This window comes from Lissotriton vulgaris, chromosome 8 (assembly GCF_964263255.1).
Source record: "Lissotriton vulgaris chromosome 8, aLisVul1.2, whole genome shotgun sequence".
NCBI lineage: Eukaryota > Metazoa > Chordata > Amphibia > Caudata > Salamandridae > Lissotriton > Lissotriton vulgaris.
The window spans coordinates 1373466795-1373492430 of NC_141696.1; the positions used below are offsets into that span (position 1 = coordinate 1373466795).

General features: G+C 49.8%; 1 protein-coding gene across 6 annotated transcripts in view; it reads left to right on the plus strand.

Moving 5' to 3' along the window:
- ITSN1 (intersectin 1) overlaps positions 1 to 25636 on the plus strand; it is a 1645471-nt gene that overhangs the window by 1267874 nt on the left and 351961 nt on the right. For all 6 annotated transcript variants that reach the window (XM_086935345.1, XM_086935347.1, XM_086935346.1 and 3 more), the window contains one exon: positions 17072 to 17117. In XM_086935345.1, the coding sequence (XP_086791471.1) occupies positions 17072 to 17117 (46 nt within the window). The remainder of the gene's footprint in view (positions 1 to 17071; positions 17118 to 25636) is intronic.

Consider the following 25636-nt stretch of genomic DNA (forward strand, 5'->3'; position numbering starts at 1 on the left):
TTGTTTCCCCCCTTCACCTTTTATCATACCACAGTGGGACCTTAATTTGGTGCTCACCTTCTTGATGTGTGCACTGTTTGAGCTGCTGCACAACTTCCTTCTGCGGTTGCTCACCATCAACACAGCTTTTTTGGTGGCAATAACCTCTACCAGGAGAGTCAGTGAGCTACAGGCACTTGCATCAAAGACTCCTTACCTGACAACCTTTCCGGATAAGGTAGTACTCCGAAATAGGGTAACTTTTCTTCATAAGGTGGTAACATCCTTCAATCTGGGACAGTCTGTTACCCTGCCCACCTTCTATGTGCCCGCACCCTTCCAAGGAAGAGGAATGTCTTCACCCTCTGGTTCCAAAAAGAGCATTATCGTTCTGCCTTGATCAAACAAGAGTCCCGGGTGGATGACCACTCTTTATAGGGTACAAGGCGCAAGAGGCTGTGCTGTCTAAAAGAGGACTATATCCAGAAGGATTATACTCTGCATAAACATTTGTTACGCCTTAGCGAAGAAGGAGCCTCCTGAGGGGCTGAGGGCCCATTCTACCAGTGCAAAAGCAGCCACCTCGGCTCTCCAGGGTGGTGTTCCCATCTCCGATATATGCCAAGCTGCCACATGGGCATCCCTGCACACGTTCTCCAGAAACTATTATTTATGCTCCCAGGATCCCATAGAGGGCCTCTTTGATCGCTCTGTTTTATAGGATTTTCTGGTCTGAACCGTTCCACAGTTTTCTCTTCCGGGGATGGTATTGCCTGGGTATCTGTTCAAAAGTAAGGAATCTGCGGCTAGATGCATATCAGATGGACAAGTTACTTACCTTTGGTAACTCCTTATCTGAAAGAAACAGGTTAGTATTAGATTCCTTACCTTATAATATCCCCAGGCGTCAGACTGGATCTGGAAACTTTAGCGTAGCAGTACCCTTGCACGTCGGTAGGCGTCGTCTGTGGCTCCACGTCCGTCGTCGGTGTCATTGGCGCCGGGATGATGTCGCCGGATTACTTAGACGCCGCCCTCGCGCGCTGACGTCAGTTCTTCTTTTTTCCGCGCCAGCAAGCACCGATCCGGAAAAAGTGGTTCCCTTAGTCATTTTTTAACTAAACTTTTTGATCATTTTTGATCACTTTTCGAAGTCTAACGACTCCAACGGTGCCGGTAGGGATGCCCGGGTTTAAACCCTGCGTCGACTGCAGCCGACTGATGTCGGTTACCGACCCCCATCGCTGGTGTCTTCATTTCCTGTGACCCGACCACAATGACAAGCCGGGCCCCGCACCGCTCGAGGTCCCGGTCTGGAAGGAGGTCGAGGGACAGGTCGCGGGGCAGGAGTCATCGCGGCTCGCAGGATCGACACCACTCCTCGAGTTCCAAGTCCTCAGGTAAGAGGCACAAGAAGTCGAAGAAGCAACAGCGCTCTTTCGACTCCCCCCGACGCTCACGCGACGCGGCCAGTGGTTCGGGTGACACCACCCACGCGGCTCCGCCGGCGACGCGGGCGTCGCGGCCTGCTCCATACCCGGCGGTCCCTGGGCAGAACGTGTCGCCGGAGGAGATCGACGCCTTCCTCAGGCCCATGAAGTCGCTCACTCCTCCGTCTGGTTCCGCGGTCCTTCGGGCCAAGCGGCCCGACTGGAAGCCCAAGCGGGTCGGGTGCTTCGGCCCGGCGCCGTCGGCGACTTAGGTCCCAACGCCGCAGGGCCCTGCTGGATCCGGTCTGGATCCGGGTCGTCGCCAGTCGACCTTACGACCTCGCCGGCTCCGACACCCCAGGGTGTCGCCCCCGGCACCGTCCCAGGACGACGTCGTCCCCGGTCCTTCTCTCGATCCTGGTCCGGCGCCGCTCGATGCCGCTCTCGACGCCGATGAGACTTTTACTTCTATGACCCGGCCCCATCATTTGACCCTGAATACCAGGAGATGGGTGGCGAAGCGGATTGGGAGGGGTCTGAGGACCCTCTGGCACGTGAGTGCCAGCCTTATCCGGACTGGGTAGGTGAGCTGGGGGATGCCAGTGGTTTGGACACTTCGCCAGACACTGGTTTTGTCTCCCCTCCTACCGAGGTTTCGGAGGAGGCGGCTGCCTATAGTGTGTTGTTGACGCGGGCAGCCAAGGCCTTATCCCTTTAACTCCCCGTCGCGGCCGTGAGGACTAACCTCCTCACTGAGGTCCTTAAACCGCAAGCAAGCTCTTCGGAGCCTCTATTGCCCTTTAATGAGGCCTTGTCTGACGTTCTTCTGGGCACCTGGTACAGGCCCGCTACAGGTCCCTTATAGATAGGAACGTGGCCAGACGCCACCGCCCGGCTCCGGGCTACCCTTGCTTCCTGTCCACCCACCCCACTCCCAAGAGCCTGGTCATACAGGCCTCTAACTCCCAGACCGCATTCCCGACGGCTCCCCCCATCAGGAATCCAAGAGGTACGAACAGTATGGTAAGATGTTCTCACTGAGTTTGGGGTTGCGGTCAGTTAACACTGCGTGCCTCTTGGCCCGTTATACCCACTCTCTGTGGGACACGGTCGCGGACGTGCTGCCACAATGTCCAGAGGGTCATTGTGACCCTTGCTGAGGGTCGAGATGCGGCACGGTACTCCATCCGATGTGGTCTGGATACAACAGACTCTCTAGGCACAGCGATGGCAATGTCGGTGGCGATTCGTCGCCACGCCTGGCTGAGGTCCGCCAACTTTTCAGCTGATGTCCAAAACACTCTTATGGACATGCCGTTTGATGGACGTCGCCTCCTTGGGGGACAAGGCAGACCGTGCGCTTGAGCGCTTTAAGGACTCCAGGGCTATGGCCAAGTCCTTGGGCCTGTCTGCCCCGCGCCAGCAACCTGCTGCCTTTCGCTCCTTTCGTGGCCTAGGAAGGGGCACCCCCACACGTCCTGCCATCCACGGGCCGCAGACTAACATCCAGCGCGGTGGTGGACGTGGTAACCGCCGTGGCGGTGCCCAGGGACAACACCGAGGCCAGTCCACATCCACCCCCGCAGCATCTGCCTCAAAACCCTCCTAGTCCGTTCTTTTCCGGCCCACACGACGCCAGTGGGGGGGGCAGGGTTCGCCATCACCTCTTCACTAGCGCACCTTCACTTCGGACAGGTGGGTGCTGCAAGGGGCTACTCCCTCCCCTTCAAGGCGACCCCTCCAGCCATGCCACCGCAGTACCACCGCGTGTCGGGGGATCACTTGGATCTTCTGCAAGAGGAAGTTATGGCCCTCTTGGTCAAGAGGGCCATCAAGTACGTTCCTGGGCCAGAAGTAGGGTGTGGTTGTTATTCCCACTACTTTCTGGTTCCCAAGAAGGGCAAGGGGGCCTACGCCCTATCTTGGACCTGCGGAACGTCCACGGCTTCCTCCGGAAGGAAAAGTTCAAGACGCTGACACTGGCTCAGGTCTTAGCTGCCCCGGACCCTGGAGACTGGATGGTAGGTTTGGACTTGCAAGACGCTTATTTTCACATCCCCGTCCTGCCGGCCAATCTGCGCTACCTGCGGTTCATGGTAGGCCATGAGCCCTTTCAGTTTACTGTGCTCCCCTTCGGCCTTACCAGCGCCCCACGGGTGTTCACGAAAGTGATGGCGGTGGTCTCAGCTCATCTGCGCAGATTAGGGGTTTCAGTCTTCCCCTACCTCGACGACTGGTTATTGAAGCAGGCTCGCCCCAAACAGTCGTCAGCCACCTCCAGACTACGGCCGACCTCCTGCACCTGCTGGGGTTCTCCGTCAATGTGCCGAAGTCGCACCTGTGTCGCTCTTAGAAGCTCCTCTTCATCGGAGCGGTTCTAGACTCAGCACAGTTTCGGGTTTATTCTCCCGAACAGCGGGTTCGGGACATTCAGGCTCTGATTCCGATATTTCAACCATTATCCCGAGTCTCGGTCAGGTTGACGCTGCGGCTTCTGGGGCTGATGGGCTTTTGCATCCTTCTGGTGCATCACGCCAGGTGGCAGATGCAGGCTCTGCAGTGGGACCTGAAGTTTCAGTGGGCCCAGCATCAGGGCAACTTGTCCGACCATGTCTTGATCTCGGAGGGCACTGCAAGACAGTTGCAGGGGTGACTCACGGACCGCGATTAAGTCAGCGGCAGATCCCTCTCCCTACCCCAAACGGAGCACGTAGTTGTGACGGACGCGTCCCTCCAGGGCTTGGGGGGGCCACATGGGAGAGGCAGAGATCAGAGGCCTCTGGTCTCCGGCAGAGTCACGGCTACACATCAACCTACTGGAGCTGCGGGCGATTCGGCTTGCACTGAAGGCATTCCTCCCCTCTGTCAGGGGGAGTGTAGTGCAGGTGTTCACGGACAACACCACCGCCATGTGGTACTGTAACAAACAGGGCGGGGTGGGGTCGTGGATCCTATGTCAGGAGGCTCTGCGCCTCTGGCAGTGGCTGGAACATCAGGGTGTGACCCTGGTGGTTCAACACCTGGCAGGTTCCCTGAACGCCAGGGCGGACGAACTCAGCCGTCTGTGCATGATCGGTGCCGACGAATGGCGTCTGAACTCTGACGTGGCGCATGGCCTCTTTCAGCAGTGGGGAGAGCCTTGGTTAGATCTGTTCGCCACAGAAGAGAACACGCAATGTCATCAGTTCTGCGTGTTGGAATTTCCAAGGCGGCACTCACTCGGAGACGCTTTTTGTGGATCTGCGGTCTGTTGTATGCCTTTCCGCCTATACCACTTCTGCCCAGAGTGCTGAAGAAGATCAGGCGCGACCGGGCCCAAGTCATCCTAGTGGCTCCGGACTGGGAACGAAGATACTGGTATCCCGAGCTACTCAGCATGTCTGTTGATCCCCCGATTCGTCTGCCTCTTCAGGAGGACCTTCTGTCCCAGCAGCAGGGAACGGAACGGTCCTCCAACCGAACCTGTCCACTCTCCACTTACATGTGTGGAGATTGAGCGGCAGCAGTTGAGGCCATTTGACTTGCCTCCTGAAGTCTGTAATGGGATTCTGGCAGCCAGGCGTCCCTCCACAAAATCGGTATACACCTGCAGGTGGAACAAATTTGTGGCATGGTGCACAGCAAAGGCTGTGGATCCCCTTTCTGTCCCTCTTTCAGAGTTTCTCCTCTTTCTTCTTTCTCTTGCCCAGCAGGGCTCTGCTCTGGCACTCTAAAAGGCTACCTTTCTGCCATTTCCGCCTTCTTAAGGCTCCCTGATCAGCCCTCTTTGTTCAAGTCCCCAGTTGTAAATAGGTTTTTGAAGGGCATGAAATGAAAATTATATTTATATAGCGCATAGACTACCCTGAGGCCTCGCAGCGCTGGTGCATCACTCATATGTTTCCTCCTGTTCCTTTCGTGATGCCTCAGTGGGACTTGAACCTTGTTCTGACCTATCTGATGTGCGCTCCCTTCGAGCCACTTCATAACTGTCCTCTTCATCTCCTTACTCTCAAGACAACATTCCTGGTTGCCATCACCTCTGCCAGGAGAGTGAGTGAGCTCCAGGCTCTTTCCTCTAAACCTCCCTTCCTCTATGTCCATCCAGACAAAGTTGTGTTGCGGACGCGACCCTCTTTCCTGCCCAAGGTAGTAACTGCCTTCCACATCGGGCAGTCCATCACCTTGCCCACCTTCTTTCCGCCTCTGCATCCCTCTAAAGATGAAGAGAGGCTCCACCGTCTGGACCCAAAGCGTGCGCTCTCATTCTATCTTGATCTCACACGCCAGGTCCGGGTGGATGACCAACTTTTTGTTGGGTACGTGGACGCTAAGAAAGGTTGGGTGTTGCACAAACGAACCATCTCTCGTTGGGTCGTCTTGTGCATCAAAGGGTGCTATTCTTTGGCTAAAAAGGAGCCTCCTGTTGGGCTGAGGGCCCATTCCACTCTGGCCACGGCAGCTACTACTGCCCTGGGTCGGGGCGTCCCCTTGCAGGACATCTGTCAGGCAGCTCAGTGGGCCTCGCTGCACACGTTCGCAAGACACTGCTGCCTGGACAGCCAAGTCCGGAGAGATGGCTTCTTTGGCTGTTCCGTTCTCCAGGACTTTCTGGTGTGATTATTGGTTCGCAGACCCACCACCGGGGTTGGTATTGTTGGGGTATCTATTCTAAGGTAAGGAATCTAATACTAACCTGTTTCTTTCAGATGCACAAGTTACTTAACTTCGGTAACAATATATCTGTAAGAAACAGTAGTTAGTATTAGATTCCTTACCGTCCCACCCATCCTCCCCATTCTGCGAACCGATATCTAGGGTTAAGGTCATCCCCTTTAAGGGCCCTAGTTTCATGGCACCAGTGTTGGTTTGTATTATGGCTTTGCGTTTCTGGTGCGGAAAAGGTGTGTATAAGAACTGATGTCAGCGTGCAAGGGCGGCGTCTAAGTACTCCGGCGACGTCATCCCGGCACCAACGACGCCAACAACGGGCGCGGAGCCGCAGGAGGACGTCTACCGACGCGCAAGGGTACTGCTACGCAAAAGTTTCCGAATCCAGTTTGACGCCTGGGGATATTCTATGGTAAGGAATCGAATACTAACTACTGTTTCTTACAGATATATTGTTACCGAAGGTAAGTAATCTGTGCATCTGGTAGAGACATGATCTAGCTGCAGATTCTTTACAAACCCACCCATCCTCCCCGCACTACAGAATTGACTTTAAGTGTCAGGGATGTTCCCCTGCAGGGCCCTAGCAGTTCGCTTTTTAACACACCATAGGCAGTCTCTTCATGTCAACGCGCCGAAGTTACGGTTATATTGACGACACTGACGTCACAACGACGACGAACAAGACGCTGACTGTGAGAAGTTGGCCTGATATATAATGTTCACTATTCTAGTGAGCACTTTGTATCAGTCCAAACAACCCTTATGGTGATTGGTTGTAAGTCAACCTTATAGACCAGCTATCCTAGTAGCGTGGATACGAGCAGTCTTCGGGCTAAACTCTAGAGGGCGTGTTAAGCCAGCTGTTATACCATCACATATACCCCTTGAACACCAAGTGAAAGGACACCACACAAGTGTTATGAAAATAAACAGTGTATTTATTAGAATCACAACAGCCCTGTACTCTTTATGAGGACAGGGTACTAAGCACACAACAAAACTCTTACAAAAATACTTAAGTTAGCACAATTTACACAAATGCCCGAGGGGCACGGAAAACCATATACTATGGAAGTGGAATGCGAAATTACTAGCAGGTAAGTACTGTACTAATAGGCTTTGGAATCGCTAGGACTACGTTACTGAACCTTCAGATTACTAGTAGGAGGCCTAGGGGACTCGGGTGCAGAGTGTGCACTCTGATGCGGGACAAAGTCTATGGTAGCTAGATTTCACGAAGTTAGTGTTCTCGGGCGAACCCGACCTGGTAGGAGAAAAACGAAAGTGGATCCTGACCCTTGGATAGTGAGGCTATGCTGGGGCACCGAAATGCCGAAGTTACCTAGCCCAGGGGCTGCAGCTGCATATGTCTCAAAAGACGTCGGGAATCCTCATTGACAGACCAGGAGCCTGAAGAAGGAAGTTGCTGGCAGGCGACCAGTGAAGATTGTTCGAGTGATCCAAGCCTGGATCATAGATGGATGACACCTGAAAGCAGAGGGGACCAAGTTCGTGACTACTAGCCAGTAGTCAGGTGGCACCAGGAGGGCACCGGATGGTAGTCACCTCGACTAGGTGAGTGGGCGACGCTGTGCTCTGCAGATCTCACGGACCAGGAGGCGTTGTCGGCGACCAGGATGGAGGAGCGAGCTGTCCCACGATGGATGAAGCTGTCGACGTCGCTGGACCCAGGATTGGGGCAACAAGTCTTGGCTAATTCAAGCCCACGCGGTGGACTCAAAATGGCGTCTGGAGTGGACCAGGAGGGTCCTGGTGCTCCTCTTTTGGAAGGGAGCAAGGGCCAGTCTGGAGCAACCAGACCAGCAGCAGTGATGTCGTCGGGCGTCGTTAAGAAGGCCACAAGCCAGCGGGCTAGTAGCCAAACAACACGGTGAGCAGCAAAAAGCAGAAGGGCCCCACGCAGATCGTGGAGATGCTGGTAGGCTGGTCTTCAGTGCTGGAGCTGCTCAGGGTCGGGGCTTCTCGGACCCCAAAGCACTCACCAGAGGATCCCTCGGCGGTCGTGCTGGAAAGAAGTTGTGCAGTCTTGAAGATGGCCAGTCCCTCGAGGTCTCGTCGCACCCACGGTTCTCAGCTTAGCTGTAGAGGTGGGTAGAGGTCAGAGGTGCCAGGGAAGCCGGTTCTCGTCGAGCTGGGCAGTCGGATTCCGGAGGAAGGACTTGCAGCAGACCGCAGTGTTCTTGAGATGGTGCCTGCGGATGCAGGGTGACTACTCCTTAGTCACAAGGGAGAATCTTGAAGAAGAAATCTTGAAGTCCTTTCGTAGAAAGTCGTGTCTTGATTCCAAAGATGATCTAATTTGGAAGGGTCCCCGCTCCTGCCTTTATCCTAAAGGTGACTGGATGGCCACGAATTGTCTGAAACTCAATTCAGAAAAAACTGGAGTGGTCATCTTCGGTCACCTCTCCCCGGGCTGGTCACCTGTCTGGTGGCCACCATCTTTCGGTCCCCCGCCGAGTCCAGCTAGCAAAGTGAGAAATCTAGGCGTCATCTTCGATGCTGGCCTCAATTTTATGGCACATGCGAATAAAACTGCGGCTTCAGCTCATATGAAATTGAGAATGATTAGGAAAATACTACCTTTCCTACCGAACACGGCCGGGAAAACACTGGTCAGCTCACTAGTCCTGTCCTCCTTGGACTATTGTAACGCTCTATTCTTAAATGCCCAAGTCCGAGTGACAAATAAGATGCAGTCAATCCAAAATGCAGCCGCACGAATGCTGGCTGGGATCCCCAAGTTCGCACCAGTTACAATCATCATTAGGGATCTCCATTGGCTCCCGATACGCAGCCGTATCAAATTCAAATCGCTGTGTATTGTTTACAAGTCACTCAATAATCAAGGTCCCCACTTTCTCAAACAGAATCTTCTCCATCATGTCCCAACCCGATCTCTTCGTTCCTCTATTCAGAACTTCTTGGCTGTGCCTCGCACTAGAACAGTCACCTGGGGCGACAGGCGTTTCCTGGTTGCCGCCCCTAGACTCTGGAACACCCTTCCTGCACATATCCGAGCAAGTCCCTCCCTGTTCACATTCGCAAACAGCTAAAGACGTGGTTATTTGACCAATAGCCTTGTATATCTTCTTTACCCCAGTTGCTGATCCATCCCTTAATTAGCGCCGAGACGCACACGGGAATTCGCCGCGCTCTACAAATGTCAATAAATAAATAAAGAAAGAAAGAAAGGGGTGGGTACGCGAGTAGGTCCTGCCCTAGGGGTGGGACCAGGAAGGGGGGTGGTTACACCCCTCTCCATGCCGGACTTTCCCCAGGCCAGGGGCTGGTGTGCCCCTGGAACTGGTTCTACCCGGCAGATGCGTAGTGAGCACCGGGGTGCCACTCAGCAGTCACCTTCCAGTAAAGCCCTGCCTACCCAGGATACACAAAACCCTGTCTGGGATGGTGCTAGCACCGCCCCTGACAGGAAACCCATTGTCCAAGCTCTCCTCGCTGGAAGGACTCCCAGCAGCAGGAGGTCAGACTCGTGTCTGTGGTGGCAGCATCCATTTTGTGGAGCTGAGGCTTCAGTTAACTTTAACCGGGGTTCACAGTTACATACATGTCGTGTCCCTCTAGAAGGGTGGAATGCTAACCCCGTCGCCAGAATTGGCGAGGGGTTAGTATTCCAATTCGTATGACACCTTACTCGACATGTTTTGATAAAGCAATACCAGAGATAGCATTTAACCGCGAGGATTATAATGCACTTAAGATTACTCCAGTATTGGAACTTTCATAGATTCCCATTGCTTGTATCATTCCCCGTCGTCGGAATGGGAGCCTCGGTAATAATATATATATATATATATATATATATATATATATATATATATATATATATATATATATATACACACACACCTAGGTAAATACACCCTAATAGGTGTAAAAAGTAAAAAATTAGGCCTAGGCCTCATTATATCTTGTAGCCTATTGGCGTCATTATGTAAAAAGACCCAAAAGTCCCCTTAGCAACCAATCAGATCACCCTCACCCTGTAGAACCTTCCTGAGAAAGCTCAGAGCCTCAGATTTTCCACCGCATCGTTGGTGACAGGGAGTCTCCTTAGAGCTCTGCTCTAACTTATACTTGAGGTACTATTTAAGCAGTTTTTTTGACATGATTTCTTTCAGCTTTTCTATGGCTGATAAGGAAAAGAAGAGCCTTTTCAGGCCTTGTGCCACTTGTGGCAAAAAACGACTTTATACTGAGGATAAACATAAGGACTGTAAATACTGTTTATACCCTGACCATAAGGCAGAGGGTTGTAGAATATGCAGGATGATGTCTGTGAAAACCCTCCGTGATCGTGAAGGAAGACTACTTATTTGGATTTGCCTTTATGGGGACATGTTATTTGGGAAACATGTCGATGAGACCCTACAGGGAATAAAGAAAGACACAGAGACAGCAAGGGCTCTTGGAAACCTACAGTATAGAAAGACACCGTTCCGTGGAGCAAGAGGAAGAGGCTTCACTTCACCGAGAGGAGGCTATCAGCAGCAACGGTACTCGCAGCAGTCGCAGTCGTACAGGCCTCAGTACGGCAATCAATATTACCAGCGACAGTCACAATCCCAATCTTTCTCTCGTCAGAACGCTCGTGGACGACAGGGGCGTCAGGGCAAAGACGCTGGCAAGCGTCAATAGCGGCCTCCTGACTCTGCCAACTGTTCCTCCGCTTCTGGGACCACCAGTGGGCGGCAGGATATCACAACATCTGAGCAGCTGGGAAGAAATAACATCGGATCAGTGGGTATTGAACATCATCCGACATGGGCATACACTAGAATTCCAGGAATTTCCACCTACAAGAGCTCCCCACGCCACTACTTCAAAACATCTAAACCTTCTGCAACTGGAAGTCCAACAAATGCTCCAGAAAGGGGCGATCCAACGTGTTCCCCTATCACAAAGAGGAGAAGATTTCTATTCAAGATTTTTTCTGATCCGCAAAACGAAACAGAAGTGGCGTCCCATCCTGGACTTAAGGGAGCTCAACACCTATCTCGTGAAGCTGTCCTTTCGGATGATTTCACTCCAGGACATATTGCGCCTCTTGAATCCAGTCGACTTCATGGCTACATTAGACCTGGAAGATGCCTATTTTCATATCCCGATCCATTCAGCTCACAGACGTTTCCTTCGCTTTACAGTAGGCAAGAGTCACTTCCAGTTCATGGTGCTCCCATTTGGATTAAAATCCGCTCCTCGGATATTCACAAAGGTGCTGGCCCCGGTAGCAGCATTTCTGAGAAGAAAGTCGCTGGAAGTATTCCCGTACTTCGACGACTGGCTGCTAAAGGCACCAAGCTTCCAGGAGGCATCAGAAGCAGTGAACACGTGCTTAATCCTCTTTATTCATCTGGGTTTGCAACTCAACAAGGAAAAATCGGTTCTTCAACCGGCAGGTACGGTGAAGTTTTTGGGAGCAATACTCGATACTCAGGTGTGCAAAGCCTTCCCATCGGAAGAGAGCCAGATGAAACGCATGTCTTCAGCCGCTCGATTGCAGAAGAAAAGTTGGATAACAGTCAGGATGTACAAATCTCTTCTAGGATCGATTTCATCCTGTATTCAATTGATTCCGCACTGCAGGCTGCGAATGCGCCCCTTGCAGGAGGAACTGGATCTTCAGTGGAGGCAGGTGGAAGGGTCGTTCGACGACAGAGTGGCCGTTACCCAACAGATGAAAAGGTCGGTTTCATGGTGGATGGAAAGATCTCACCTCACAGTGGGCCTCAGTTTCAGGGCGGCACCGGCTCCGCGCGTCATTACCACGGACGCTTCCCTTCAGGGTTGGGGAGCGGTCATGCAAGACCTCCAAGTCAGTGGTCACTGGACTCCGGAAGAGCGTCGCTTACATATCAACGTTCTGGAACTAAGGGCTATTCGGTTGGCAATGTTGGCTTTCCTTCCAAGGATTTCAAATTCAGCAATCCTGGTGCGGACGGACAACACCACCGCAATGCATTACGTCAACAAGCAGGGAGGCACAAGATCGCCACTGCTTTCTCAGGAAGCCCAGATGCTGTGGGAATGGGCGATCTCACAGAACATCACGCTCGTGGCAGAACACCTTCCAGGAGTATGCAACACGAAGGCAGATACACTAAGCCGCCTAAGGGCAGTCTCACACGAGTGGGAATTGGACAACACAGTGGTCAAGAACATCTTCTTCCGTTGGGGGACCCCAGCGATCGACCTGTTTGCAACACCAAGGAACAAGAAATGCTGGTGTTATGCAAGCAGGGAACACCATCGAGGGTCACTGGGGAATGCCCTTTCGATGTCTTGGTCAGGCGCGTTTGTTTACGCCTTTCCGCCATTTCCCCTGATTCCTCGAGTCCTCAAGAAGCTCAAGATGGACAAGTGCAGGATGATACTAATAGCGCCTGCCTGGGCTCGCCAGTTCTGGTACACGGAGTTGCTTCTTCTATCGGAGAAGCAGCCCATTCATCTGCACCCCAACCAGACACTTCTGTCAATGTACAACGGCCAGGTTCTCCACCCGAACCCGAGCTCGCTTCAATTAACAGCTTGGCTCCTGAATACAGAGAGTTTAAGGATTTAGACATTTCAGAAGAATGCAGGAACATCTTGGCGCAGGCACGAGCTCCTAGCACTAATAAGACATATAGAGCGAAATGGAAGAGGTTTTATTTATGGTGCCAGAGAGAAGGTGTGCATCCATTCTCTTCAGCTCCGCATCAACTCTTGCCATACATTCTATCTTTGGCACAGGCAGGTCTGGCTCATGCTTCCATCAAGGTCCAATTGGCAGCTATTTCCAGGTATAGAAGAACAAGATCGGGCCCTTCTCTATTATCAGCAAGAGTAATAAAACAGTGCTGTGGCACTTGAATGTGGTCCTGGCTCAACTGATGAGATCGCCATTTGAGCCAATACATAGGGCGGACCTGAAGTTCCTATCATGGAAAGTGGCGCTCCTTCTGGCACTCACCTCTGCAAGGAGAGTTGGAGAACTTCAGGCTTTAACTATCAAAGAACCTTTCTTGCAATTCAAGAATGACACATTGATCCTACGAATGAACCCCAAGTTCATTCCGAAGGTACCGACAGACTTTCATCTTAATGAACCGGTGGTTCTGAATTCCTTTTTTCCTCGGCCTTCAACTCAAGCTGAGAGGACACTTCATTCTCTGGACGCTCAGAGATGTTTGAAATTCTATCTACAACGCACAGCTGGATTTCGGAAAACACCCCAGCTGTTTGTGGCTTTTGGAGCCCCAAGGAAAGGATTTCCATTGTCTAAGCAAGGGATTTCTAGATGGATATCAAGTGCGATCCGTTTCTGCCACCAGGCGGCAGGCAAGCCTTTGCAAGGACAGGTGAAGGCACATTCCACAAGATCCATCTCGGCATCAACAGCGCTGTTTGCTGGAGTATCGATAAAGGATATTTGCAGAGCGGCCACCTGGAGCAGTACTCACTCATTCACGAGGCACTACTGCCTGGAGGCGGCTGCAAAGGAGGATTCAGCGGTTGGACAAGCAGTCCTGAGAAATCTCTTCCAATAAGAGGTGAGCTTTCCTTTCTTCCCTCCTCCTGTTTTTTCAAACATTTCGTTTTATTATGCTATGGTTACTGATTTATGGTTGTTATGATTTGTGATATCATTAGTTTATAATGGTTCTGTAACTAGGCACAAAATGTTTGAGGTATGCTAACTGCTATCTACTCTGATACAAGCAATGGGAATCTATGAAACTTCCAATACTGGAGTAAGAAACAAGTTACTTACCTGTAACTTTAGTTCTCCAGTATTGGTAACTTTGATAGATTCCCATGCGCCCACCCGCCTCCCCTGGGAAAGCTCACTTTAGGGCTAGGTGATTATGTGGCAAAGCAACGTCTACGAACATCTGAGGCTCTGAGCTTTCTCAGGAAGGTTCTACAGGGTGAGGCTGATCTGATTGGTTGCTAAGGGGACTTTTTGGTCTTTTTACATAATGACGCCAATAGGCTACAAGATATGAGGCCTAGGCCTAATTTTTTACTTTTTACACCTATTAGGGTGTATTTACCTAGGTATATAATATATATATATATATTATTACCGAGGCTCCCATTCCGACGACGGGGAATGATACAAGCAATGGGAATCTATGAAAGTTACCAATACTGGAGAACTAAAGTTACAGGTAAGTAACTTGTTTCGTATATGGTATGCGTTATCATGGAACAGCTATTAGGACTTGGTTCCGCAAGCTGCAAACGGGCTCAGCTCATGCCAGAGCACCACTTCACATGAATCCAAGCACTCTGCCTTCAGGATTGTCAAGGCCTGCCATAGGAGTGACTGATAGGAATCTGTGTGTCCATTTTAGGGTTAGATATAGGTATACTATATCTAAAGCAAAGGGTGATTACACCACCTTGCCCCAGCTGTCGTGCAGCCAGTTGTGTCAGATTTAGATGGCCATCCAGGGGTGGCATAATACATGCTTCAGCCCCTTGTAGGCCCTGGGTACACCTATGCCCTGAGTTACAGGGTCTGATAAGGTGGCCCAGTCCCAATTGGAAATGTACCTAAGGTACATGGAATCCATTTTAGAGAGAGAGCAGTAGGCCTGGGGTCCTGATTGGCAGGGCCCCAGGTCAACTAAGTCGGAAAACCAGCAAAACACCAGGCAAAAAGTTGGGGGTAACCATAGTCGGGTATCTACCTTCCTACACTGACGGCGTCACACGAAGTCGACCGACACCACCTACCGGCGCTCAGGGGTACTGCTATGAAAAATCTTCTGGATCCAGCCTGACGCCTGGAAGTTCAAAGGTAAGGAATCTGCAGCTAGATCATGTCTCAACCCGATGAGGCGTTACCAAAGGTTTTTAACTTGTCCTTTTTATAGTTTTTTAAATTTATATTTCAATTTATAGCGAGAAACTCGACTCCAAAACAGCTGCAGACTTAACAAATGTCCGGAATTGCATACGATAGAAGACCTGTTCAACAAGCATGAATGGAATGGATATTTCTGTAACTTCCGGGCAGTGTGGGTGGAACAGAATCGATGCAAGCTGAACAAAGGCATTTGAACATACAGGGTTAAGTGGTTGGGATGGCTGATAAAGGGAGGGAGTAATGCCTTGAGTTCTTCGGAATGATGACTGGAATGTGCACCAACCTCAGATGAGGGTGAGGTGGGCATACTACGAATGTTGAGGGCTTGAAAAAGAATGCTGAGCTTGTTTTTTTCTTTTTCTTTGTGTGCGTTGGAAATCTCTAGTATTCTAAGAATTGCGGTGTGACGCAGGCACGCAGTGCCTAATTTGTAACCTAATGAGTGCCGGTGCCCAAAGCACTGTGCAAAAGACAGTGCCATGCTGAATACCGAGGCTTTTAAAGTACAGAATAACCCTCCTGCCTTTTTAATCCGCACACTCCTGTCACTTTATCACACTCTTGCTTCCTCCCTTGTGACGTTTTATCCATCATCTCTTCCTTCTGTCCGGTTTGCCCTATCCCCTCTCTTGCTGTCTGGGAATGTCTGATAAGGAAATGTAAGTGCTAGTGGCGTCACCGGCTCCAAAATGAGTGCTGGGCGACTGCACCAGTAACCACTGGCTCAAATTGTATATACTGCCTGATAGTCATGCATGTGACTCGATTTAAGGCACACTTCAGGGATTTGAGGTTTGCGTCAAAGAATCCCAAGGATGTGGTAATGCTCCAGTGTGTGAGAGGATAATAAGGTAGACGTAGTTGTGTTGTCTGGCCGATTGGTTAATGATTAGCCATACTTTTATAAAAATGGATGGATTTTTTTGCAAGCTCTGTGGTCCAAGCACAGTGTTCAAAGTGTCTGCTGTTAAATTATTTTTTCTGTATGGGGCTGGTCAAATCCTGACATTGGGTGGTCTGGTGAGTCCTTTTTTGTTGACGATTCGTATCCTATCTTGGCTGCATGGTGACTGCCATAGTTCCAATTTACTGGGTACTAGTGTCGGTCTTGGAAATGTACCTACTTGCTGGAAGAACAGATTTTTTGGCAGAATACACCTATGTAGTTTGTTTGACCTGAACAACTGTATATTTGAACGGTGCCTCATGATTTTTTCTGGGGTTTTTCTTTGTTGCGTACTGATATAGATGATATAAGTAGGGTCCCTTTCCATTTAGCTGATCCCCTTCTCTGTTCATGTTCTCTATTGAGCACTTGTGGAAGGCTCTCGGTAGCCCCCTATTCCTCCTCATGTTTATTTTTGTCAAACGCAATGCGTCTCTTTCAAAGAAGAACATTTTGTATCCTCAACACTTTCTATGGTCTTCGCCAAAAGAGGACAAGTACTTGAAGGGTTTGAAAATCAACCTTTGAGTTTCTTTGCTCCATATGGTTGTCTGCCTCCAGAGTCATTCAATGCATGTTAGTTCAAGGTGAGTTTTGTGAATGAATTAATGACGACACTGGGGAACGTCTGCTCAGCATGCACGAGTAATAAAGCAGGGACCAGAGAAAACCAACCCACTTCTCCAAGAACTATTGCAGTTTCCAGTCTCTTATGCTGCAATAGCTGTACAGTATAGACGTCCACCAGTTTGCCTCACTTATCCTACTTCAGTAGTCATTTAGGGCTTTCTTTGCCCATGCAAACTGTATGGCTCTGAGACTTGTCTCTTCATGGACACCTCTACACAGAAAATGTAATATTCTCAAATGGATGTCTTTATGCATCTTACCATGACCACTCGGGAGTAACAGCCATTTACCACGTAAATACAACTGTTCTCGCTTCCTATGACGTAGCAGCATGCCGGTGTACGGTGTCTTTGTGAGTTAACTAAAGTGCCTCATACAACTCCTCAGAAGTGGGTTTGCAATTACCTTTTGTTTTATACAACATGAAAGAACAGAGAAAAAATATTTCTTTGGAATGTGTCTAATACCCGTTGATTCTTTTTCATTCTTCAACATGTGTATCCGACTTTCCTAATTCATTCGTTCTGTTAATTCCAGGCTTCTGGAACAGCAGGGAAAACCGGAAGCTTAGGAAAGAAACCTGGTAAGTTCATTAATAATGCTATTTGTGTCCCACTACCCATTACATGTGCTCCTCTTAACAAGGTATCTGTCGTTATTGGTATCTTATTCCTTATTGTTATTTCTGCCATTAATAGTTGACGTTGGTACTGGGGAACTTCATCCATGTTGCTAATTACAAGTTAAATGCAAATGAAGTGCCCTTCTTTTATAGTCACGTTTTCAGTTAACCCATTTATCTATCTGAAATCTGGTGCAAAAAAAGGATGCGATGTTTGAGAAGTTATGTGGTGGTCTTGTCCCTTTGTAATGACTTGATCACTACTGCTATTTGCAAGGCAAATTGTTACAAACTGAATGTCTGGTTTACAGAGAATAGAGCAGGGTGACCACATTGGAAATAGACAAATCATGGACAGTGACTGTGAAAATTCATGATACAAATGTAGGAGGAAAAGGTCAGTTTTACGGACTCGTCTTAGTAGGCCCCATAGATTTAAAATAGCCGACACAAGTACCATTCAAAATTGGTTTATAATGTTTGGTTTGATTAATAAATAGCAGTATTGATCAAATGTAACTGGACAGCAGACCCATATACAGAGCAGACTTTGACATCTGCGACGGGTCACAATTCTACCTTGGTACCCTGAATCATAGTGCAAGAAGCCAGGTTCTGTTGCTGAACATAGAGTTCATAGGCAGTAGCACGAATGAATGAATGAATGAATGACTTTATTGTTTGGTTACTCAAAACCATTACATTAAAACGTATAAAAAAAAATGTTAAAAAAAATGACAACAGGAAATGTGTTAGCAAAATAGTCTATGCATCTACGGAGTCTCTATTCATTTAAGCCCTGACTGGCCCATCAGCTTGGACCGTGTCTCTTGAATGAACTTGCCAAATGAGGCCATGTCTTTTACTGTGGACAGTGTATATAATTGATGGCCCGCCTCCTTTGCTGTGCGGGTCCCCGCTTGTCTTAAGATGGGCCTAAGGTAAAGACTGCGTACTGCGCGCAGGGCCGGGCAGCAGAGTAGCAGATGAGCATGGGACTCGCGTTTGTAATTGCAGAGCCTGCATTCCAATACACCCAGTTCTGCCCATTCAACGGCAAATAGTTCTTTAAGGGGCAGAGGGTGTAGTCTGTAGGCTAGAATCTTGTGGAGAGCTGTGTGGCCCACAGCCTGCGTGAGATGGTGTTTAGGATTATACACAGTGTGCGGCAGGCATAGGGTCTCGTGCAGGTCTCTTATCGCTAATGACTCCAAATCCAATTCGCGGGAGTGAACCCGAACTTGTTTCTTAATTGCGTTTTTGATCGCCGTGTAGTTAACTAGTTCGGGGTCCCAAAGCTCAGTGGCCAGGTTGAGGCGAACTTTTGCCGCGGTAAGGGTGGCTGACCAAGGATTCCCGGGTTCCATAAAGATATGTTTCAAAACTGCCTTAAGTGTCTTATCTTTTGCAGCTGTAGCGAGAAAATAGTATTTACTTAAGGCCGCTCTGTTTCACACCTCCATTATTATAGGGGAAGTGCCAGTCTTTCATACCTTCCTGCAGTGGATTGTTGTTCTCTCTGTGCTCCGTCCTTGCTGAACGGCACAGTTATACTTGGTAATAAGTCTATATTGGTCTGTTGAGATATTCTTCCCTTGTTGGTTGCACTTGGGGAAGGGTCTACGTTTCGCTTTGCAGGGTTCTTTCTCACTGCTTTGTTCCACTCTCGCTTTTCACTTATATGTAGACAGTCTCTGATACTGTCTTTTACGATAGTGTCTTGCACCATTCTATTTCTTCTTTATTTCACAGATTTTCCATCCTTCGCACACTGTTCCCTTACTTTCACAGTTTTTGTTTGTGGCTCCGTATTGTGCCGCAGAAAATTTCTCTGAAGAAAACTGACATCAGTGCGCGGGTCGTGTGGCGCCGTCCCCCGGTGCTCAGAGGTGCAGCTGCAAAGAAATTTCCGGATACAGTCTGACGCCTGGGGATATTCTAAGTTAAGGAATCTGGCTAGACACCGTCTCTACCAGATACATCTTTACCGAAGGTAAGTAAATTGTACTTCTGGTGCCCAAGAAGGACAAAGGCCTGCGTTCCATCTTGGTTACTTGGAGACTTCAACCGCTTCTTCCGGAAGGAGATGTTCAAAATGTTGACATTGGCTCAGGTCCTGTCTGTCCTCGACCATGGAGACTGGATGGTAGCGTTGGACTTGCAGGACGCCTTCATCCATATCCCCGTCCTGCCAGCCCACAGATGTTACCTATGGTTCACTGTAGGCCACGAGCATTTTCAGTTTACCGTGCTCCACTTTGGCCTTACCAGCGCCCCTTGGGTGTTCACGAAAGTGATGGAGGTGGTTGCAGCTCATCTTCGCAGATCAGTGGTTCCAGTCTACCCCAATCTCGATGAATGACTGTTAAAGGCAGGCTCGCCCCAGGCTATCGTCTCCCACCTCCAGACTATTGCAGACCTCCTGCATTCGCTGGGGTTTACTATCAACATGCCGAAGTCGCTCCTGATTCCTTCTCAGCGGGGCAGTTCTAGATACTGCGCAGTTTCGTGTTCATCCGCCTGAGCAGCTAGTCCAGGATATTCGGGCTATGATACCAAAGTTTCAGCCTCTATCCCGGGTTTCATTGAGATTGACCTTGAGGCTGCTGGGCCTCATGGCCTCCTGCATCTTGCTGGTGGACCATGTCAGGTGGCATATGCTGGCTCTGCAGTGGGACCTGAAGTTCCAGTGGGCACAGCATCAAGGAAATGTTTCCGATGTCGTCCAGATCTCGGAGGGCACTGTACGCCAATTGCAGTGGTGGCTAACGAACCAGGATTGGGTCAGTGGCAGATCCCTCCAGGGCCGTACTGGCCATAGCAGGCACTGGGCGTTTCCCCGGTAGTCCGCTAGGGTGGGGGCCGGTTTTGGGCCTCTGGGGGGCCGGTTTTTGGGTCTCAGCTAGAAGCGCGTTCTCGCCGAGAACTACAGTTGTCGGCTCAGCCGACAAAGTAGAGACGAGCTGGCCACGCGCGCAGCAATGTCAATGGCAGAGGTGGATTCTGACACGCGCCTTCGGATTGGGTCGCGCACGTGAGCTTGTAACGTAGACCGCTCACGCGCGCGACCCAATCCCAAGTTGCGCGTCGGAATCTTCCTCTGCCGTGATGGTGCCCTGTCCGCTCTTGCTCGGTGCGCTCCACGCGCCACTGCCAGAGGAGCTTCGCAGAGAGACTGGGAAACAGCAGCAAAGCAGCAGAGAGAATACGAGAGCCACCCCGTAACGCTACCGGGAAATGTAGTTCAGCGCCGCAAGCTGGCCGCAGGCGGAAAACTGCAGGATCCACAATCGCACTACAAGTCCCAGCATGCTGAGCGGCCCAGGAGTGCAGACACATACACACGGGTTAGGAGAGGACAGGGCATCGCGGCCGATGCTGCACGGACGCAGACTCTGTTGTCTCAAGAGAAGCGGAATTCGCTCCCTCCCCTCTGTTGTCGCCGCCATTCCGCAGCGCTCTTTCTGGTGAAAAGCAGCACTGTGCTTCCCGTTAAAGAGCGTCGTCACCAAATCGTGAATTTCTTACATTTTGAATTGCAAATGACAATCATAACTGAGACAACATGCGCTGGTATGCGTTTAGAGACAGTACACATTAAAAATGGAATATGTGATAATTGGCTCACAGCTGTTATTATTCACACAGCTCTGATGATGCACGTCAGGCACGGGCTCACAGCTGTTATTTACACAGCTCTGATGATGCACCTCAGGCACGGGCTGACGCAGTTATTATTCATACAGCTCTGATGATGCACCTCAGGCAGTGGCTCACAGCTGTTATTATTCATACAGCTCTGATGATGCACCTCAGGCACGGGGCTGACGCAGTTATTATTCACACAGCTCTGATGCGCTCTCTAATACTCTTTACTAATAACTCTCCTACTCACTATCAACTTCTCACTCTACTACTTACTCTGTATGTGGGTGCTAATGCAATAGGTCTCGCATATGCAAGCGATGAAGCTATTGGCAATGTAAATGACAATGCCATTTATTTATGATAAAAAAATAAATCATGAGCAATGCCAATAGCTCTACCTTTAATGCTGCCGAGACCATTGCATTGTAAATTCTTGTGTTACCAGGGGTCAGCAATATCTGCCCCCTGTAACAAAATCGGCTGAAACCGGCCGTCGCAAACTGCTCAGCTGCACTCCCCCCTCACCCCAGGGTGGGCCAGCTGAGCAGTTTGCCAGGGCCGGTTTCTGTTCCCAGTCTGGCCCTGGATCCCTCGCCCTTCCCCCAACCGGAGCACACAGTGGTGACGGATGCGTCCCTCCAGGAATGGGATGGCCACATGGGAGAGGTGGAGATCAGAGGACTCTGGTCTGCGGCGGAGTCCAGGCTCCATATCAACCTTCTGGAGCTTCAGGCGATCCGACTTGCACTGAGGGCATTCCTTTCTTCTGTTCGGGGAAGTGTGGTGCAGGTGTTAACGGACAACACCACTGCCATGTGGTACTGCAACAAACAGGGCGGGGTGGGGTTTTGAACCCTATATCAGGAGGCTCAACGCCTCTGGACATGGCTGGAGCATCAGGGCATTTCCTTGGTGGTTCAATACCTTGCAGGTTCTCTGAATGTCAGGGTTTGCGAACTCAGACGTCGGTGCATGATGGATCATGAATGGCGTCTGCACCCTGACGTGGCGCAAGGTCTCCTTTTGCACTGGGGAGAGCCTTGGTTAGATCTATTAGCCACCGAAGGGAAGAGCAATGTCAGCAGTTCTGCGCGTTGGAATTTTCAAGGCAGCACTCTCTTGGCGATGCTTTTCGTTATGAGTGGAGGTGCGGTCTGTTGTAAGCCTTTCCGCCTATACCACTTCTGCTCAGATTGCTGAAGAAGATCAGGCGTGACCGTGCCAAGTCATTCTTGTGGCTCCGGATTGAGCATGAAGATACTGGTATCCCAAGCTACTCCGCATGACCATTGATCCCCTGATGCGACTGCCTCTTCAGGGGGATCTTCTGTTGCAGCAGCAGTTGACGGTCCTCCACCTGAACCTGTCCAGCCTCCACCTCCATGCGTGGAGATTGAGCGGCGGCAGTTGACGTCTTTCTAACTTCCTCCTGATGTCTGTGATGTCATCTTGGCAGCCAGGCATCACTCCACTAAAAAGGTATACGCCTGCAGATGGAACAGATTTGTGGCATTGTGCACAGCAAAGGTTGTGAATCCCCTTTCTGCCCCTCTTCCGGAAGTTCTTCTGTTCCTTCTTTCTTTGGCCCAGCAGGGCTCTGCTCTGGTCACGATGAAGGGCTATCTTTCTGCTATTTTGGCCTTCCTCAGGCTCCCTGATCAGCCCTCTCTTTTCTGCTGTAAATAGATTCCTTAAAGGCATTACGCACATGTTTCCTCCTGCTCCTTTCGTGATGCCTCAGTGGGACTTGAATCTTGTTCTGACCTTTTTGATCTGACATAGCAAACTACTGGTACTAGGAGACTTTAATCTATGGGATAATGACCAACTACACACGGCCTTCCACAATATCACCCATTCCTGGGAAAACTTAGGACTGAAACAGTGGATAACTACCCCCACACACAAACAGGGAAATACATTGGATCTAATATTTGCTGCAGAGGATCTTATCACAATGAGAACAACGCTCCCAGTAGGTTGGTCAGACCACCACCTCCTACTATTCAACATTCACACCTTGGTCAACACAGAACCTACTAATATACAGACTAGGTCCTTCATCGGACGCTATTGGAGAGGCCTGTTAAAAATGAAAGAGAAAGGAAAGTTCAATTTCCGGCACGTCGGAGACTCATTTAACTTACAGAACGACATTACCACAAACTACCTCTCTCTCTGTAAAGAAGTAACTAGGAAGCTCGACGATACTGTTCCCCTGAAAGCAATCAGGAAAGGAGGAAGACCCTCCGCACCCTGGTATACGGATAACCTAAAGGCTTTGAAAAGGGCCTGTAAAAACGCAGAAAGGATCTGGAGAAAAAATTACTCGGAGCCGGAGAAACTGATATGGAGACAAACCATTGTACGGTATAAAAAAGACATCATCGCAGCTAAGGCTAACTATTTTGCCGACTTAATACTCCACAGTTCTAACAAGTCCCGCGACACCTTCAGGATAATCAGAGAGTTATCCAATCCGGATTGTGCTAATAGTCAAATCAAGCCCTCACAAGAACTATGCGATGACTTAGCATCCTTCTTTCAGGAAAAAATTTCCAAAATCATTGAGGGATTGAAGGATGCCTCCATCCCCTCTGAGCAGGATATTAGCAACCCCGAGAATAGGGAGAAGAGCAAAGGCAATGTAGGACGACCCAACCCAAAGGCCACTTTAGAAAACTTTAAGGTCCTCACTGAACAAGACTTCATAAACACTGCTCTTAAAACAACTTCAGGATCCCCTTTGGACCCTTTGCCTCACAAAATAGTAAAGGAGTTTAAGGATGACCTTTTCCCTGTTCTACAACAGCTTTGCAATCAATCTCTCACTTCTGGCACAGTACCAAAAGACTGGAAACTGGCGGTTGTTACCCCCCTACTAAAGAAACCTAATCTAGACCCGAATTGCAAAAAAAACTACCGTCCTATATCGCTCCTACCATACCCCATAAAGATCGTAGAGCGGTGGGTCAGCAGATCCCTTGCCCTCTTTCTAGAGACCAACAACATCCTAGAAGAGGAACAATTCGGTTTCAGACCAGCTCACGGAACCGAGTCAGCTCTGCTGACAGTCCTGGATGACCTACGAATGAGGGCGGACAGGGGGGAATCGGCAATCTTAATTCTGCTGGACCTGTCCGCCGCATTCGATACGGTGAGCCACGATATCCTGCTGACAAGATTAAAGAACATTGGAATCGGTGGAGTGGCGCTCGATTGGTTTCACTCCTACCTAAAGGACCGATGGCAGGCAGTAGCCATCCCCCCATATCAGTCGGAATTTGTTAAAGTCCCACATGGAGTCCCACAGGGGTCCGCAATCAGTCCGATACTTTTTAATATATATATGCAACCCCTGTTGGGCATTATCAAGGCCCACAGTATTAGCGTGATCAACTATGCGGACGACACGCAGCTGATGATTTCCCTTGACGGTGCCCAGGCTAACTCACTTGAGACCTTCCATACCTGTATGGCAGAAATGACAATCTGGCTAAACCAGAATTCACTACAATTCAATAGTGATAAAACGGAAATAATGCACTGCGCAGTGGGCAGAATCACCAGAAGTCTACCCATCGATTTCTGGCCTTTAGACTCGGGGGAACCATTAACCCCAGTGAAATCGGTGAAGAATCTCGGAGTCAGCTTTAACGACAGTCTGAGTCTAGAGACCAATGTTAATAAGCAGGTGAGTAGCTGCTTTGCTTTAATGAGAGGACTGCGAAAACTACTACCCCTCCTACCAGCACAGGTCAGAACCACCATAGTTAGGAGCACCATTCTCAGCCGCCTGGACTACTGTAATGCTCTGCTTCTGGAATCCCCGGCCTATTTGATTTCCAGATTGCAAAGCATCCAGGCGGCAGCAGCAAAGCTGGCACTCTCCCGAGAGCGAAGATCCTCTACCACCCTCGCTCTGGCCGACCTTCACTGGTTACCTGTACAACAAAGGATCTGTTTTAAATCCCTCTGCATTGTCTTTAGGGCAGTACACGGGATGGGCCCTCGACCATTTCAAAAGAAATTCAAATGGTATACACCCACACGGTCCCTCCGATCCTCATCCTCCAATCTCATAAGCATACCCAGAATTAGGAAAGCCACTTATGGTGGTAGAGCCTTCAGCATAGCCGCAGCTCATCTGTGGAATAAAATGCCTATCAACATCAGGAAAACAGACGAACTGATGGCTTTCCGGAAAAAAGTGAAAACTTGGCTCTTACCCAAAGCGTAATCTCACCTGAACCTTAATACTTCTCCTCCCCTCCTCTGTTGCACAGCATTTCTCAGCAAACTGTACATAGCGCCAGGATGCCCGTAGGGTTGCAGTTGCGCTTTACAAATGCCATAAATAAATAAAAAAATAAATAAAATCTGTGCTTCTTTTGAGCCACTTCACAACTATCCTCTTTATCTTCTAACCTTAAAGACTGCCTTCCTTGGTTGCCATCACCTCTGCCAGAAGAGTGAGTGAGTGAGCTCCAGGCTCTTTCTTGTAAATCTTTTTCTTGTAAATCTTTTTCGATCTGTCCATCCGGGCAAAGTTGTCCTATGAATACGTCCATCTTTTCTGGCGAAGGTTGTCACAGCCTTTCACATTGGGCAGACCATCACTTTGCCCACCTTCTTTCCGCCTCCACATTCTTCTAGAGAGGAAGAGAGGCTCCACCGTCTGGACCCAAAACGTGAACTCTCATTCTATCTGAACCGCACACAACTGTTCCGGGTGGATGAAAAGCTCTTTGTTGGCTACGTGGGCGCCAAGAAAGGTCGGGCTGTGCACAAGCGCACCATCTCTCGGTGGGTCTTTCTGTGCATCAAAGCAT